Source organism: Natator depressus, chromosome 1 (genome assembly GCF_965152275.1).
Source record: "Natator depressus isolate rNatDep1 chromosome 1, rNatDep2.hap1, whole genome shotgun sequence".
Taxonomy (NCBI): Eukaryota; Metazoa; Chordata; order Testudines; family Cheloniidae; genus Natator; species Natator depressus.
This window is the reverse complement of record NC_134234.1, coordinates 236,493,352-236,508,934: the sequence shown is the minus strand read 5'-3', so window position 1 is coordinate 236,508,934 and position 15,583 is coordinate 236,493,352. Positions and strand designations below refer to the sequence as shown.

At 42.0% G+C, this 15,583-nt stretch overlaps 1 protein-coding gene across 12 annotated transcripts in view; it reads left to right on the top strand.

Moving 5' to 3' along the window:
* The window catches only part of CALD1 (caldesmon 1), a 239,789-nt gene that overhangs the window by 202,243 nt on the left and 21,963 nt on the right, over positions 1-15,583 (top strand). For 7 of the 12 annotated variants that reach the window (XM_074938505.1, XM_074938467.1, XM_074938484.1 and 4 more), the window contains 4 exons: positions 2,200-2,346; positions 4,279-5,683; positions 6,338-6,421; positions 12,540-12,700. In XM_074938505.1, coding sequence (XP_074794606.1) covers positions 2,200-2,346; positions 4,279-5,683; positions 6,338-6,421; positions 12,540-12,700 — 1,797 coding nt within the window. The remainder of the gene's footprint in view (positions 1-2,199; positions 2,347-4,278; positions 5,684-6,337; positions 6,422-12,539; positions 12,701-15,583) is intronic. The other 5 variants (XM_074938530.1, XM_074938488.1, XM_074938538.1 and 2 more) reach the window with 3 other exon arrangements.

The following is a 15,583-nucleotide window of genomic DNA, read 5'->3' as shown; positions in this document are numbered from 1 at the left end:
CACACACATGCCAACATAAAAGTTAATCTCTACGTGTAGTGTCTGATATCTGATAGTTGTATTGTTTTCATGCATGTACCTATATACTGTAGGCAAGCTATTCAGTATAACATATACACTAGGTGCAGTTAAGAGTTACTACCACTTTGAGGGATATTACCAGGTTTTGGGGGGGTTTACTCATTATTTGTATTATAGGGGCCTAAGAACAGGAAACATAAGTTTTACCCTCATCTGACATATATAGCAGGTTAAGGATATTTTGTTTTCCTTTTTAACTTTCGGGCAGATTGGTGATTTTCAAAAAGGGCATACGGGGGTTTCTTCACTTTGCTGTGTATGAGCCTTCTGTTTGTGTATAGAGGGAAGAGTAAACAACTTCATCATCTTTTAGGGTCATGGTTTAGACATCCCACTAACAAGGTCTGGTGGAAATTGACTCACCCATGCTCATTGCCCAGCTGCCAGAGGCTAAACACAGAACTCCTTTGTCAAAGTATTGTCAGAGCCATAAGAGATGGTTCTCACAGCTGGAGTTCTGACAGGACTAAAAAGATGTAAGGCTCCTTGCGGCCAGAGTCTTTCATTATTAAGTGGTCCTTCTGCAATCAGTTTATTCAGTGTATTTGTATGTCAGGGAGAGTCTGCCTCCCCATTAGTTTGTTATTGCTTTCACTTGCTTTCCATTTTAGAACTAAATGAATAGTTGGTACCCCTTAAAATTAATGGCAAATGTCAATGGCTTTTTTTCTGTCTTCACTGCCCCTTCTCTTCTGCTTTGAACTCTCCTTCCAACCTTGCCATGACTTGTGGCCACTCTGCTGACACCCTTCACTTTCTGTGATGCGGACTTTCAATTAAAAGGAAAAGTTAAAAGCTCTTGTGGAGAGGGGGGCATGAATCATAGAATCATAGAAATGAAGGCTGGAAAGGACCTGAAGTGGTCATCTAGTCAAGTCCCTGTGCTGAGGTAGGACCAAATATACTAGACCATCCCTGACAGGTGTTTTGTCTAACCTCTTCTTAAAATCCTCCAGTGATGGGGATTCCACAACCTTCTTTGGGAGCCTGTTCCAGTGCTTAACCACCCTTATAGTTAGAAAGGGTTTCCTAATAGCTATCTTAAATCTCCCTTGCTGTAAACTTAGCAATTTATTTCTTGTCCTACCCTCAGTGGACATGGAGAACAATTGATCATCATCCTCTTTATAAGAGCCCTTCACATATTTGAAGACTTATCATGACTCCCCTCAGACTTCTATTCTCTAGAGTAAACAAGCAAAGTGTTTCACATAGAAAAAAAAATCAAATCCACAACTACAAAATGGGAAATAACTGGCTGGGTGGCTGTACTGCTGAAAAGGATCTTGGGGTTATAGTAGATGACAAATTGAACATGAGTCAACAGTGTGATGCAGTTGCAAAAAAGGCTAATATCATGTTGGTGTGTAACAACAGGAGTGTCATATGGGGAACCCAGGAAGTAACTGTCTCACTCTGCTTGGCACTGGTGAGGCCTCAGCTGCAATATTGTGTCCAATTCTGGGTGCCACACTTTAGGAAGGATGTGGACAAATTACAGAGAGTCCAGAGGAGAACAACAAGCCTTTGCTGAGGCAAAGTGTTGGTAAGAGGGACCTGGGGAGAAGCATGCACTGCTGCTATGCTTTCACAAAGAGTAAGACTGAGAGGAAGCTAACATATGCCAAAACAGATTAGGCCACTGGTTTAATCAGGGACAATATTCTGCTTCCAGCAGTGGCTAATTCATAATGTTTCTGAAGAAGTCATCCCTTCCTCCACTCACTCATTTTTCTCAGCCTGTTGTGCAGTGATGGACGTAGGAGAAAAGATCCTTCCAGATCCTTGCAGGCAGTCAAATTACTTCACTTTTATTTTGCATCCCTTTCAGTCAGGATGAATTCCATTGCAGTAATCTTCTAGGGGAGATGAACACACTGGGCTTTCAGCCTTGTGTCTACACTATGGTGGTCTGATCTGGAGCTGTGATGTCAAAGAGAGGAATAATTGAAAAAGCGAAGTAAAATTTCGGCATAAACTTCTGTATTTGACAATGTCCCTTTAAATCACATGCTTAGCACTACTGAAGGTGTCTTTAGTATTGCACAAATCATTCATAAAACATATGAATATATATGATCTTATCTTTATTAACCCCTTTCAAATGATGCATTGCAGACTAGCCTATCAAAGAAATGATGATGATGAGGAAGAAGCCGCCAGAGAACGCCGTCGACGGGCTCGACAGGAGAGGCTGCGGCAAAAGGAAGATGATGATCTAACAGGACAAGTGACAGAGAAACCAGAAGTTAATGCCCAGAACAAGTAAGCCTCTACACAGTTGGTTGTGTATAGATGAATTGGTGGAGTTTTCAGTCCAGGTAATCGATATATTTCGAGCATATACTTCAAGTTTTAGAAATTAAGATCCAGATTCTGCCGGTCTTACTCTGAATTAGACCTTACCCTGTGAGAAGTCCCCCTGGTGTCAAAGGAACTGCTTGGAGATGAAGGTACTACTCATTGTGAGCAAAGGTGGAAGAATTGAGCCCTAAGTATTTCTGTCATTCGAGAATATCTTTGTAAATAAATAAAATTCCAGCAAACCTACAATTATAATAAGATGTTTGTTCATAACCTTTTAAGGAATCATTAATATTCATTATGGCATCAAGCAGATAGGTCAAATCTAGACCTCAATCTGAAATTCACCTCCACTAGCTCCCATGCCTGGTAGATAGAACCCTACTTACTGAGCAGGGGAAAGTTGGGAAAATAGCTATGTTCTTGTTCATGGATGCTAACTGTTTTCCTGTGCAAAGCAAAAACATCTGGAAAGGGAAAAATTAATATAGAAGAAGAACAATACCACAGATGTTTGAACGGTTTCAGAGTAGCAGCCGTGTTAGTCTGTATTCACAAAAAGAAAAGGAGTACTTGTGGCACCTTAGAGACTAACCAATTTATTTGAGCATAAGCTTTTGTGAGCTACAGCTCACTTCATCGGATGCATTCAATGGAAAAAAAAATGTTTGAAGGAGCCTAGATCCCTCGGGGGACTGGCAATGGAATCCAGTACTGGTACTGATGGCAAGTCAATGGCATGTATGAAATTAGGTTGGTGGACTCAATCCACTTCCTGGTGGACCAGTGTCCATATTACAATTGCTTTTTTCACTAATTGCTCCCCCACTTGCAGGCAGTCTCAGCAGAGGCCATTTGTACAGAACTGGGGCATATGTGGGCATGCCTAGCTGTCACAGCTGGGCTCGTGGCCACCAGCCAAGGATGGCCACGAGGCGGAGTCAGTGAGCAGGGACCTGAGTAATCACTAGAGCTGGGATTGGTAAGCAAGAGTCAGAGTCAGGCTGGGATCGGAGACCAGAGGTAGTAGCAGGATGGAATCAGGAGGCAGAGTTAGGGTTAGGGTCAGGCTCAGGCTGGGGTCAGAGACTGGAGATCAGGAAGCAAGGTGCTGTCCTAAGTCACAGCTGACCAAAAATCCATGTTGTTGCCCAGGTAATTTCCTGGGCCACCCTCCAGGGTTAAATAGTGTGCTTTGCCAGTCAGAGGTCTGCAGTGTGATGTCACTCTAGATAGTGCTCCTTGGATAGGGTGCTATATGCCTCCCAGTGGGAATGTGGCAATGTCAGCTGTCCCAGGCTCTGGGGACTTGGATTCTAATCCTTATACCATCACTGGAAAGAAACAGCCGCCTTCCCATTAGTAGAGATGTTCCCATTGAAGTACTTGTGTGTTTTGCTTGAGTAAGGACCTCAGACTTTGGTCCTATATTAAGAGCTTTTAATTAATGAGACTTCATGTTAAGGGAAAGAGCTAGCAGTTTTATTGAACACATCAAGCCAAGATGAAGGTCTCCACAGAACAAACAAAATATTTTCAAATATTCCTCAGGGCTGTCTCTAATTCAGTTGTTCCAAGGCTCTAGGGACCAATCTAATGCCTACATAAGTCAGTGGAAAGTCTCCCATTGACTTCAATAGGTGTGGGATAGAGTCCCTACTCAGGAGCATGGAGGAAAAGCTTTCTCAGTCATCATTATTATGAAACACCAAATTCATAAAAGGCAGAAATGCCATAATTATCCCTAGCATTGTTTTGGTAAATCTTTAAAGTATCTAACCTATCCCATTCTAGAGCCATGTGATAATTTTAATGTATTCTCTTTCTGGAAAATAACTAAGCAAATGCTTTGTTATGGTACTTGATTAATGCAAAGTTGTCACTTCTGTACAGTGTGGCAGAAGAGGAGACCAAACGTTCTACAACAACACTAACAAACACTCAAGGGGAAGGGGAAGACGATGCTGCATTCTTGGAGAGACTGGCAAGAAGGGAGGAAAGACGCCAAAAGCGTCTCCAAGAAGCCATGGACCGTCAAAAGGAGTTTGACCCAACAGTCACAGATGAGAGCTTGTCACTACCAAGTGGGAGAGAGATAAACAATGTGGAAGAAAATGAGACCATGGGGAAAGAGGAAAAGACTGAAACCCGCCGAGGACGTTACGAGATTGATGAAGCTGAAACTGTCACTACATCGTACCAGAGGAACAACTGGAGGCAAGATGAAGAAGAAGAAGAAGAAGAAGAAAAGAAAGAAGAAAAAGATAAGCAGGAGGTGCAGGAGGAAAAGCCAGAGCAGAGAACCATAGAGGAAAATCAGGTAGAAGTAACAATAGAAAAGAAAACAATAGACAAAGAAGAGGGACCGGTGGTATTAGAAGTAAAAACCCTAGCTGTCAATGCAGAGAAACACAAAGCAGAGAATGATACGAGTGTCCTACTGGTAGGGGAGCCTAGGGCAGGAGTGGAGGCCATAAATCTAACTTCAGTTCTAGATCATGAGAAGCTTAGGAATGAAGAAGAGGAAAAGACTGAGGAAGAAAAGAAGAGAACAGAGGAAAGGGAAAGGCTTGAGGCAGAAGAGAGGGAGAGGGTTAAGGCAGAGGAACAAAAAAAAGTTGAAGAAGAAAGAGCGAGAATTGAAGCAGAAGAGAAAAGAGCAGCCCAGGAAAAAGAAAGGATTGAGGCAGAAGAGAGGGAGAGGATTCAGGCAGAACAGCAAAGGGCAGCTGAAGAAAGGGAGAGGGCAAAGGCAGAGGAGGAGAAGAGAGCAGCTGAAGAAAGGGAGAGGGCTAAGGCAGAGGAGGAGAAGAGAGCAGCTGAAGAGAGGGAGAGGGCTAAGGCAGAGGAGAAGAAGAAAGCAGAAGAGAGGGAGAGGGCTAAGGCAGAGGAGAAGAAGAAAGCTGAAGAAAGGGAGAAGGCTAAGGCAGAGGAGAAGAAGAAAGCAGAAGAGAGGGAGAGGGCTAAGGCAGAGGAGAAGAAGAAAGCAGAAGAGAGGGAGAGGGCTAAGGCAGAGGAGAAGAAGAAAGCAGAAGAGAGGGAGAGGGCTAAGGCAGAGGAGAAGAAGAAAGCAGAAGAAAGGGAGAGGGCTAAGGCAGAGGAGAAGAAGAGAGCAGCTGAAGAAAAGGCTAAGCTAGAAGAGGAGAAATTAAAGGCAAAACAAAAGGTAGAAGAGAAAAAAATTGAAGACAAAAAAGTACAAGATAAACAGGTAAAAGAGAAGAAAATAGAAGAAAAACAGGTAAAAGGGAAGAAGGTGCAAGAGGAAAAACCTCAAACAGTCTCCCTAAGAAAACAGGTACAGTAAACATTTTGCACCAAACGGATGATGCCTGTGATTTGTGAGAAATGTAATGCAAGAAAAAAAATTGGACTGGAATTTACTCACAATTCTGTCCCTGTGTTTAAACTACTAACTCTCTGTTCCATAAATATTTGATTTCCTTTTTACTAAAGCTTTTTGCTTCTACTTATCAATAATGCAATGCATGGCACACTTATGCTTCCCCACCCTGGCTCTGAGATCCTGCAAAGGAAAACCTTGCATGTCAAGATCTCTGCACAATTTAACACTGCCTTTTCCTGTTGCTTTAAGCCTAGTGCAATAACGCCCGAGGGATGGAAAAGCACAATTCGACACAGGAGATATGTGGGCACCTGGGAAACTCTGTGTGAAGGACGCTGACTGTAAATGTATGTTGTTTGAAGCAAGCACAGCTGGGGGCGCTCTCTGCTGGGATAGGTGAACACAGTGGCACGCAAGGGAGAAGTAAGCACAAAAGTCCAGAGTGGGTGTGGGAGCACAGTCCCTTGCGAGGGGAAAAGCAAGCACAGCTGCACACGGAGGAGATGTGGGCACGGCAGCACAAGACGGGTATGTGAGCACAGCTTTGGCAAATGGGAATGGACAGGGCTTGTTGTCGAATGACATTTTCATCTTAAAAATAAAAAGGGGGAAGAAAAAGAGGTTAAAGTGGAAGCTAAAAAGGAAAAGTTACCAGACGAGAAACTTCAACCCACCTTCAAAAAACAGCAGGTAATTATGATCTACAAAAATTGATGCTATAAGGAAATGTTCAGGAATTTAAACAAATTCAGCATGGGCCCTTAGCGTAAAGGCCTGAATCAGCAAAACGCTTAAGCACATGCTTCACGTTAAGCAGGTGGATAGTCTCATTGACGTCAATAGGGATGGGACTATTCATGTGCTCAATGTTAAGCATATGGTTAAGTATTTTTCTAATTGGGGCCTTAGGACCAAATCTTGTTTGCCTTACGTAACACGAGTATCCCAGTGACTTCAGTGGGACTCACTCAAGTAAGTGATGCAAGCAAGATTTGGGCCCTGGAGATGGATTTCTCAGGATTGTTCCAACTAATCATCCTTCCCTGGTTTCCTCCACTTTACTACGAACTTTATTCTTGTGACTGAGACCTACTTTCATAATAATCATGGATGCTTCCAGGTCCCTTTGGCCACTTAACTGATCTAACTAATGATTTTTCTTCCCCCAAATAATCCAGTGCCTAATTATATAAACCTTGCAGACCCAAGATTCTTTTTTTGTTTTAAAGAGAAATTCTACAAAATTTACTGCATTGCATTTCTACTGTAAACACAGGAGCTGGTGCCATGGTGTTTTACTGTATGGTAAGTAAATAAGGTTGGGAACCATTTACTCCTCAGATTTGTAATTGGCAAACAGAGAGACGTGCTTAGTATTTGTGCAGTGGACCTGCTTTTGGCACAATCCTGCAAGGTGCCGAGTGCCTCAACTTCCATTGACTTTAATAGAAAGTTGAGGGTGCTCAGAGCCATGCAGGATTGTGCCCCTTTGGGCTCAAGCACATCCATGTGGTATAAAGTAAGCTATAGCCCTGCTGGATGGATATTTAGTAAAGGTGGGATGACCTGCCTATGTATCTGCTTGGAGAACCTGAAGGCCAGATCTGCTGCTGCTGTAAATCAGTGCAGCAGATTTGCACCTGCTGAGGATTTGACCCAATATCTTGGGGTGTAGGAAAGCAGCTAGTGGAACTCAGCATATTACAGGTGATTATTCCCACCCTGAGGATCAGGCCTGATAGCAAACGATGCTACAGACTTTTCTGGAGTGCAGTGTCCAGTTTCGGATACTTCAATTGAAGATGGACATAGGTGAGATTGAAAAGATCCCAAGAGGGCAATGAAGAGGGTAGAAGAATGTTTGTAATTCATATGAGGAGAGATTGGTAAAATTAGGATAATTTAGCCTGCCAAGGAGAATAGTTAAAGGACTCTTCATGGAGATACTTACGATAGTGAAGGTTAAATTAAAAACTGAACAGTCACTCTGATTGCCTCACAAAACCGAGCAAAGAGTTACTCAATGAAATGAGGGCAAGATTGGGAGTGACCAAAAGATGTTACAAACTGATGACGGTTCATTAGAGTGAGTGAACAGAAATGATTCTCTGACTAGTTCTTAGAAGTTAGGAGTCCACATCTTCAATGTCACTACTGTTGCTCCTAGCAACAATAGGCTTGGCTTGGCTTGGCTGCTGGTAGTCATGGCGTCAAGGTCAAAGAATGCGTGTAAAGCAAATGCAAGGAAAATATTCGTTCACAACAAGGAGTCAGCCTGTGGAATTTACCACCACACAAAATCAGATCATCCTGGAGATTCTTTTAAAAAGGGTCTGGATAAATATATGACCAATAATGTCAATTTCACTTGGCCTCGCTAGATTTTCATCTTGCACAGTGCTGAGTGCCCTCAATTCCCATTGAAGTTAGTCGGAGCTGAGGATGCTCTGCATCTCACAGGACCCCCATGAGTATAGACTGCAAGAGCGAACCCTTAAAGATAATGGCCAACATTCTCAGAAGGGATTAGAGATTTTGCATTCCTCAGTTTTTGGATGCTCAATTTAAGACACCTTTAAAGGGCTTCATTTTTGGAAAGTGCTAAACACCCACCTCCCAAAAGAAGTCTCAAGTTGGACACCCAAAATCATTAGTCCTTTTGAAAAATCTTGGCCATCGCTTTTTGGCTTAGGACAAGAATGATATTCTCACTACTGCAAGATGAGCAGCCTTTCAGTATACTCCTGCCATGATAGTGATACACAAAATTCAACAAAGCCTGTATTTTGACAAGTTATGTAGTTATTAATAGAGTTGCGAGACTGTAAGCCTGACTAGATCTGGGGGCGTTCTTCTCCTCTCTCTGTTACCTCAGATTTATGCCTATGTACCTGTGTTACACCAGTGCACATCCACTGTAAGTGAGATCAGAATCTGGCCCTCACAGTGTAGGTTTCGCAACCAAAAGTCTGGCCGCTTCTTTGAACTGTCCCAACATTTGGGTCTGCAAAACTGGTCTGGAAAGTTCATCAGAACAAGTTTTCTCATGACATGAGACTCCTGGTATGTCCTGCTTCCAGTTTGGCTAGACATGCTGCAAAAGCAGCCTTTTCTCATGGTATATAGGTATCTCTACTTTGATAGAGATGGGCCCCAAACCTAAACCTTAGGATACCTCTACACTGCAGCTGGGCATGCACTTTCCAGCTTGGGTGGACAGAGACACAGTAGCTCTTCTTGAGCTAGTGCACTAAAAATGGCAACGTAGCCAGTGGTAGCACAGGCAGCAGCTTGGGCACATACCCAAGGGGTCTGTGCGGGTTTCTACTCAGGTGGCTAGCCTGAGCTGCCACCCATGCTACCCTGCTATTTTTAGCACACTAGCCTGAGCAGAGCTAGTGGGTCTCTGTCTGCCTGAGCTGGGAATCCTGCTCCCAGCTGCCACCTAGAGATAGCTTTAGATGCCCACAGCTTTTTGGGGCGTTCCAAAATTGAACCCAAATCAGGAACCAAAGTTTGCGATCTCTATAATTGACAGAACCAAAACTTTGAGGTGTTCAAACTCTGGGTGGAAATGTTGCATCTCAAGTTCTAATTTACATTCCTAGCAGGAACCTGGAGATGGAGAAATGGGCAAAAATAAAAATAGCCGAACAATTTACAAACCTCCAGAAAAATTTCAGTCATGTTCAATTTGATTTGAGGGTCAGGATCTGTGGGAGGAGATGGGCTGTGTTTTTTGAAGATACTACTGCAGGTCTGATCTAATTCCACTGGAATCAGTAGGAGCCTTTCCATTCCTTTCAGTGTGAGATAGATTGATCCCTAATTCACCGAGATGTGTAAGCATACAAAAATGTTTACTTCTGTCACTTTTAGGGTGCACTGCTATGAAAGGGGCTGTTCCTGCTTCTGTTGAAGTCAATGGCTGTTCTGCCATTAAAATTAACAGGAGCAGGATTGGGCCCTAAACCCTTGAAGTGTTTCTCTGATAACCTATTTTATCTTCCTTTTTTTTTTTAGTAAAAAAGCCCAGTTGTGTTTATTATTTGTGTGTGTGTGTCCCTGCCCTCCCCCACCCCCTCACACACTTGGTAAGAAACCATAATCTTTTAAATCAAATCCTATTAGCCCATGAAAAGGGATTCCCTAGCCTATTAATTCTAAAAGCGTATATTTTTACTATTAGTTTTCTTAGCAGTTTCAGTTAAGATGTAAGATACACTACCTGCCCCAGCTGGGACTGCAGCTCAGGCAGCTGACATACTGGGTTTTTAATGAGACTTAGAAGGGACTTGATGAAAATCTCATAAAAGGAAATTCTGCCCTTTCAAAATCCCAACACAGAAGTCCTGGCATTTGAAATCCTGAAACAATCAACACCCCAGGTCTCTAAATCACTGAGAAAGGGATTGAGTAGTGCAGGGGATTGCTAATGAGAGCCAGAGCTTTTTGCTGTTATTACATCACTGGTTCAAATCTTGCCCAGATTGGGAGTGACCAAAAGACATTACAAGCTGATGACTGTTCATTAGAGTGAGTTAACAGAAATGATTGTCTCTGACTAGTTCCTAGAAGTTAGGAGTTCACATCTTCAAAGCCGCTACTGTTGCCCCTAGCAATAATAGGCTTGGCTGCGGCTAGTCACAGCATCCAGGCCAAAGAATGCGTGATCATGGAAAGGGAATTCCCCTCTTACCTATTAACGTGATTCCACTTGGTCGTAGCTGAGGGTATGTCTACTGCACAAAAAGGTGTGTTTTTAACTTGGGTTACCGAACTGGGGTTACAATAGCAGTGAAGACCCCATCAACTCAGCTTCTAACTCAGGTTAGCAGCTCAGGTTTAACCCCAGTCTCCACTATAGGCTCGAACTCGAGCTGCTAACCCAAGTTAACAGCGAAGATGCTGCAACTCGACTTTTAACTCGGGTTAGCAGCTGAAGTTAAAACCTATAGGGGAGCCTGGGGTTGACGTTGAGCTGCTATCGCAAGTTAAAAGCTGAGTTGCTGTGTCTTCACTGCTATTTTAACCGGGGTTAGCTAATCCAAATTCAGAATACACCATTTTTTTGCAGCGTGGATGTACCTTGAGGCTCATTGGCAGGGCAGTATAGGGGAAGCGTGCATTGCTGCTGCCTATTCTAAGGACAGAGCAGTTTTCTCTCAGAATTGTATAGCCGGCATCTGTCACCAGAAGCGAATTCACACAGAATGTATGAAAACTCATCCCCTCCCACCCACACACACTTGCAGTCCACACCACATGATAGCTGTCACTTGTGGTACTGGCATTGTATGAACAGCACTTAATGCCAGCTCCAGGCAGAACAGGTCTTAGGGGTTCAAGCTGCGCAGTCATGTCAGGTGCTTTGTAAGTGCTCCCCTTCCCCCCATGAGGCTCCTACTTTTGAAAAGTGGGAGGGGATGCCTTGGAGGTTGGCTATTGAAAGGTGCATTGAGCGGAGGAAGGACAGAAATAGTGTAGAGGTTTGGGCTTTTCCACTAGACGCAGCTTGGAGTACGTTTTTTTTAAAAAAATCTGTCCTAGAATAGGACGGTTTATTTTTCTCTTCAGATCAGATGGAAGGGCAGTAGGATGCAGAGTAATATAGGTACAGCTTGCTAAAGGTTTTCAGACAATTCTCCAAATAAATGATATTCAGGCTGCCCACCAGAGCATTTCCCAAATATGGCAAAGCTAAAGGCGAAAAAGGAGATCTTCCTTGGGTTAACATTGGTATTTTCCTCCACTGCTATTGAAAGCTTGTTTTGGCTGCTGGTCTAGCTAATTTACTTAGTGGGAATAATTCTGTCCACAGAACAGAAGTACTGAAATCAATTGCCATATCCTGCACTTTCCATCAGCATCCAACCATGACTCAGCATGCTGGGGTCAGGCCATCAGTGGCGATAATAAATAATTTTCAGTCCAGAATTTTCTGGGTGGGGATTAGAGAGTCAAACTAGTGCATAATGATTCTGGATCTTAGTCAGACTTATGTCGGGCAAAGGCTTGTAGGGGAAGGGGGGAAATCTTGCCTTAATGTTTTCAGAGAAAACATCTGCTTCTTCATAGGCGTAAGAGCTTCACATCCGACAGTATCCTCCTCCACTAGTCACTGTTTAGACTGGGGTACAGGTGATGATAACCCCAGTTACACATTTATCAAAGCAAATATTGCTATGAAACATAATTTTTAACTACTTGACTATTGCAAACTATACTTGTAATAGCTAGGTAGTATGCACCTGCTGTGACACAGAAAGTCCTAGGTACATCCGTATAGCACGTACCTCCTGTGCCGTTGACTGTATTGGCTACATCCTCATAGCGTGCACTTGCTTTGTGCAAATCAATTTAAGATTATATTATTTCTATTGCAGTAGCGCCTAGGGCCCCAACCAGATAATCCCTGCCACAGAGAGCTCAGTCTGTGATTTAGACAATACACAACAGGTGAATAAACAGACACATGAGCAGGAGGGGGATGGTGGGCAAGGTAGTGGTAGAGACTGACTTGATTGCATGAGAAGTAAGGATGCTTGAGATTTCCAAGGCCACAGCAGATTTGCACGCAGTGTAGATGAATTCAGCTGCCTGCATATTTAACATAGATCAGAAGGCGAGGGTGGTTGCAGGCCACATTTTAGAACTTGACAACCTATTCCTGCCATAGAACATTTGAAGACAGTTGCTCAGTTGCCCATTGATGGTGGGAAACTTGTTTTCCTTTTCAGTCATCCACAATGTCTAATTATGATCTTTTGTGTTGTTTTTGGTTGTACGCTTTCTAATATCTCCCAAGCAGATCAAAGACGACAAGGCTAATAAGGACAAAGCACCTAAGGAGGAGGTGAAGCCTATCTGGGATCGTAAGAAGGGATTTCCTGAACCAAAGCCACAGAATGGAGAGCGTTTCCAGGAACCTACTACTCATAAACTTAAACATACCGAGAATATTTTTAGGTAAGATACACATTAACACTAGATTTGTTTATATCAGAGTAGAGCTGTGGGACTTGTTGCCTTTTATGGGTCTCTGTTACCATACTTTTAGCTGTGTAGTACAAGACTTAAATTTCCAGCATCATTGAAGGTTGTAATATTCAGTGGCTCCTTAGAAATAAATTCAGGATCTCAAGCTATTTTGTAGTGGACTGCTGCCCACCTCATTGTAGTGGGGAAATGAGAGACTCATAGCAGAGTAGTAAACAATAAGCAAACAACTCACCCCCTCTGTGGGGATCAGTCATTGCTTTTACCATACTCCTGTCATCTACTAGACATTTTTTAATGAACTTCATCTTTTCATAGTCTACATTAAGAGTCAAGAGCTGTGATTTTATACCCTAGTGGTACAGGTGCCTGACTCTGAGTGAGATAACCCATTGCCAATTACACACCTGCTTTTAATTACACCCTATATAACCAGCTAGGAGCAGCCTTGCCTCCTAGGATAACTCTTTTAAGAGTTGATCTTTTGGTTGTTTGCTCTAGCAAGCCTTGAAGCTAATGATTTCTGCACAAAAGAGTGATTATTTGGTGGAGTGAAAACTACATCCAGCCACACTGTTCTGCCTTTTTAAGAAAGATCTTAATGTGGTTTAGTGAGACAAGAAAATAAAACTGTCTCTGAGGCTTCTGCTACAGTTGGAAATCTAAAGGTAACTGGTTTATGGGGAGAGATTTGGAAAGGCTCATCTCTGCTACAAAGTGGGGAAGCAAGGGGGAATAAAAGCAAAGAAGTGGAATAGACAAACAAGTTAGCAGTCTTCATTTATTTCTTCTAAATCTCTCCTTCCTGTTGCTACTGAAGTAGGTAAAGACTTTAAGCTCCCTAGTCAAATTTCTAAACAGTGGCAGATGGAATTTTTGTGCATCCTAGCATTCCCCTAATGGTTCCTATGGGGAAACAAACTTTTTCAAAAGTAAAATAATTCAAAATCCCGTATAGCTAGGTTGTCATATAACATAGGGATGGAATAGCAGGACATGAGTCCTGTTAGTAATTGTTCTGTATACTCAGGTCAAATCACCACTAACATGAGTTCTGTTTCTAAAATATGTATATAACTTTTTTCACTTGCTTTATTTCTTGTTAGAGCCAAGGACTTATTTGAAAAACTTCAAATGGGGTTTCTACACTTTTTCCCCACCCCACCTTAGGAGGAAAAAAAGTTTTGTGTCTAGTCATAGGGCTTTAGTTTGGGACTACCTGTAATCTCATTGTCCATAAACAAGATAGTAGCAAGAGATTAAGAGACTCATAAGATAAGTCTAAATGGCAATGATGAGAAATAAAACTTCTTAAGACCAACTGAGAAATCTGAGGCTAAAGAGAAATATTGTCTGTCCCATCTTTGTCTCTGTCACTGATAGAATATTTAGAAAGCTTTATCTTTGTGGTTTCCCTTTCCCACCTCCCCACTCTCATATGGGAGTGCAAAAATCCTAAGCATGATGTAATGCATTTTTCACATTGTTCTGTCATTTTTGTCTCTCACAAACCATCTTATTTCTCCGTCTGTGGTGAAGGCTGGCAGTTGGCTTCTTTTTCTTAGCACCAAATAGGCACTTCTGAAAGCTCTTCTTCGGTCTAGAATCTCAATATTGATTTCTTGATGTTGGCAGCAAGGGGCTGAGATTCCCGGAATGTGCTGAAAGCAAAGAGGCTCAAGAAAAAAATATGAAGAGGATAACTGCCAATTATTGTTCCCTACTAGAGAATATGCAGAAACACCAGAGGAAGTCCTCCATAGTGTATATTAATAAAAGAAGATTAGGAGATAAACAGTTCTTTTCAGTAAGAAAGACAAATGTCATTGTTTGGACAAAATATTCACCCACACCTTCCAAACAGTGAAGAAAAAATTGCTTAAGGCTAAATTCTACTCTCAGCTATACCACTACAAACCTGGAATAAGTCTACTGACTTCAGTGAAGTTACTCTGTATTTTCCCTGAAGTAACTGAAGACAGAAACTGATCCATATTGCTGAAGGAAACCTTAACTGTTGTACTGTTGGCTCTTCTGGCATTTAATTGTGCAACACTGTGGTTTCATTGCTGTAGTGTTTAGGATCTCCTTTTTCTTGGGTGTAGAACAAGGAAGAAAATAAAAACAATATAAATGCCTACTTGCCATTTCTCATGTAAGTGTCATGCTGATACCTCAAGTGTTGACCCCTTTTTCTGATGTATTAATAAATACACTTCAAGGAGCAAACACTTAAACACTGATGTGGTAATTATATATATATATAGGTTGTGCTACTTGACACTCCCACAAAAATATGTACCTCTTGTGGGCAGTGTGAATGTACTGTTTTTTAAAATGTCTTTGATTATAAGACCTGGTTGGAAAATATCTGGTTTTGATTTGTTTTGGGTTTTTTTTCCCCCCCCGGTTGGAAAAATTCAATGAAAAATCTAGTTTTGGGTTTATGAAAAATCAAAAACTCTCACAGAAAACTTTAACCAAGTTTTTGATCAGACCTGATATATATGCAAGTTAGCAAGAGTTGAAGATAACAAGTGGTATTACATTATTGAAGCATCTTGTGTTGAAAATATTGATGGAATAATAAGAATATTCCTTCCTACCCCTGGTAAACTGAAGACTAATGCCCTAGCAACGGGCTTTAGCTCTCCTTAAAGAGATTTGTCAAACACTTTATATAATCCCTTAGGGAAGACGTTTGTCTGAGAAATCAAAGGATTATTTGTCTTTTATTACACAGAATATAGTGTGTGTTGTTTCACTTCTCTCCACCCTAAATATTTATTTATTGCTTTTCATTGGATCCCTGAATTGTTTTCTGCATAGATTAATCAAGTAGTATGCTTTTAG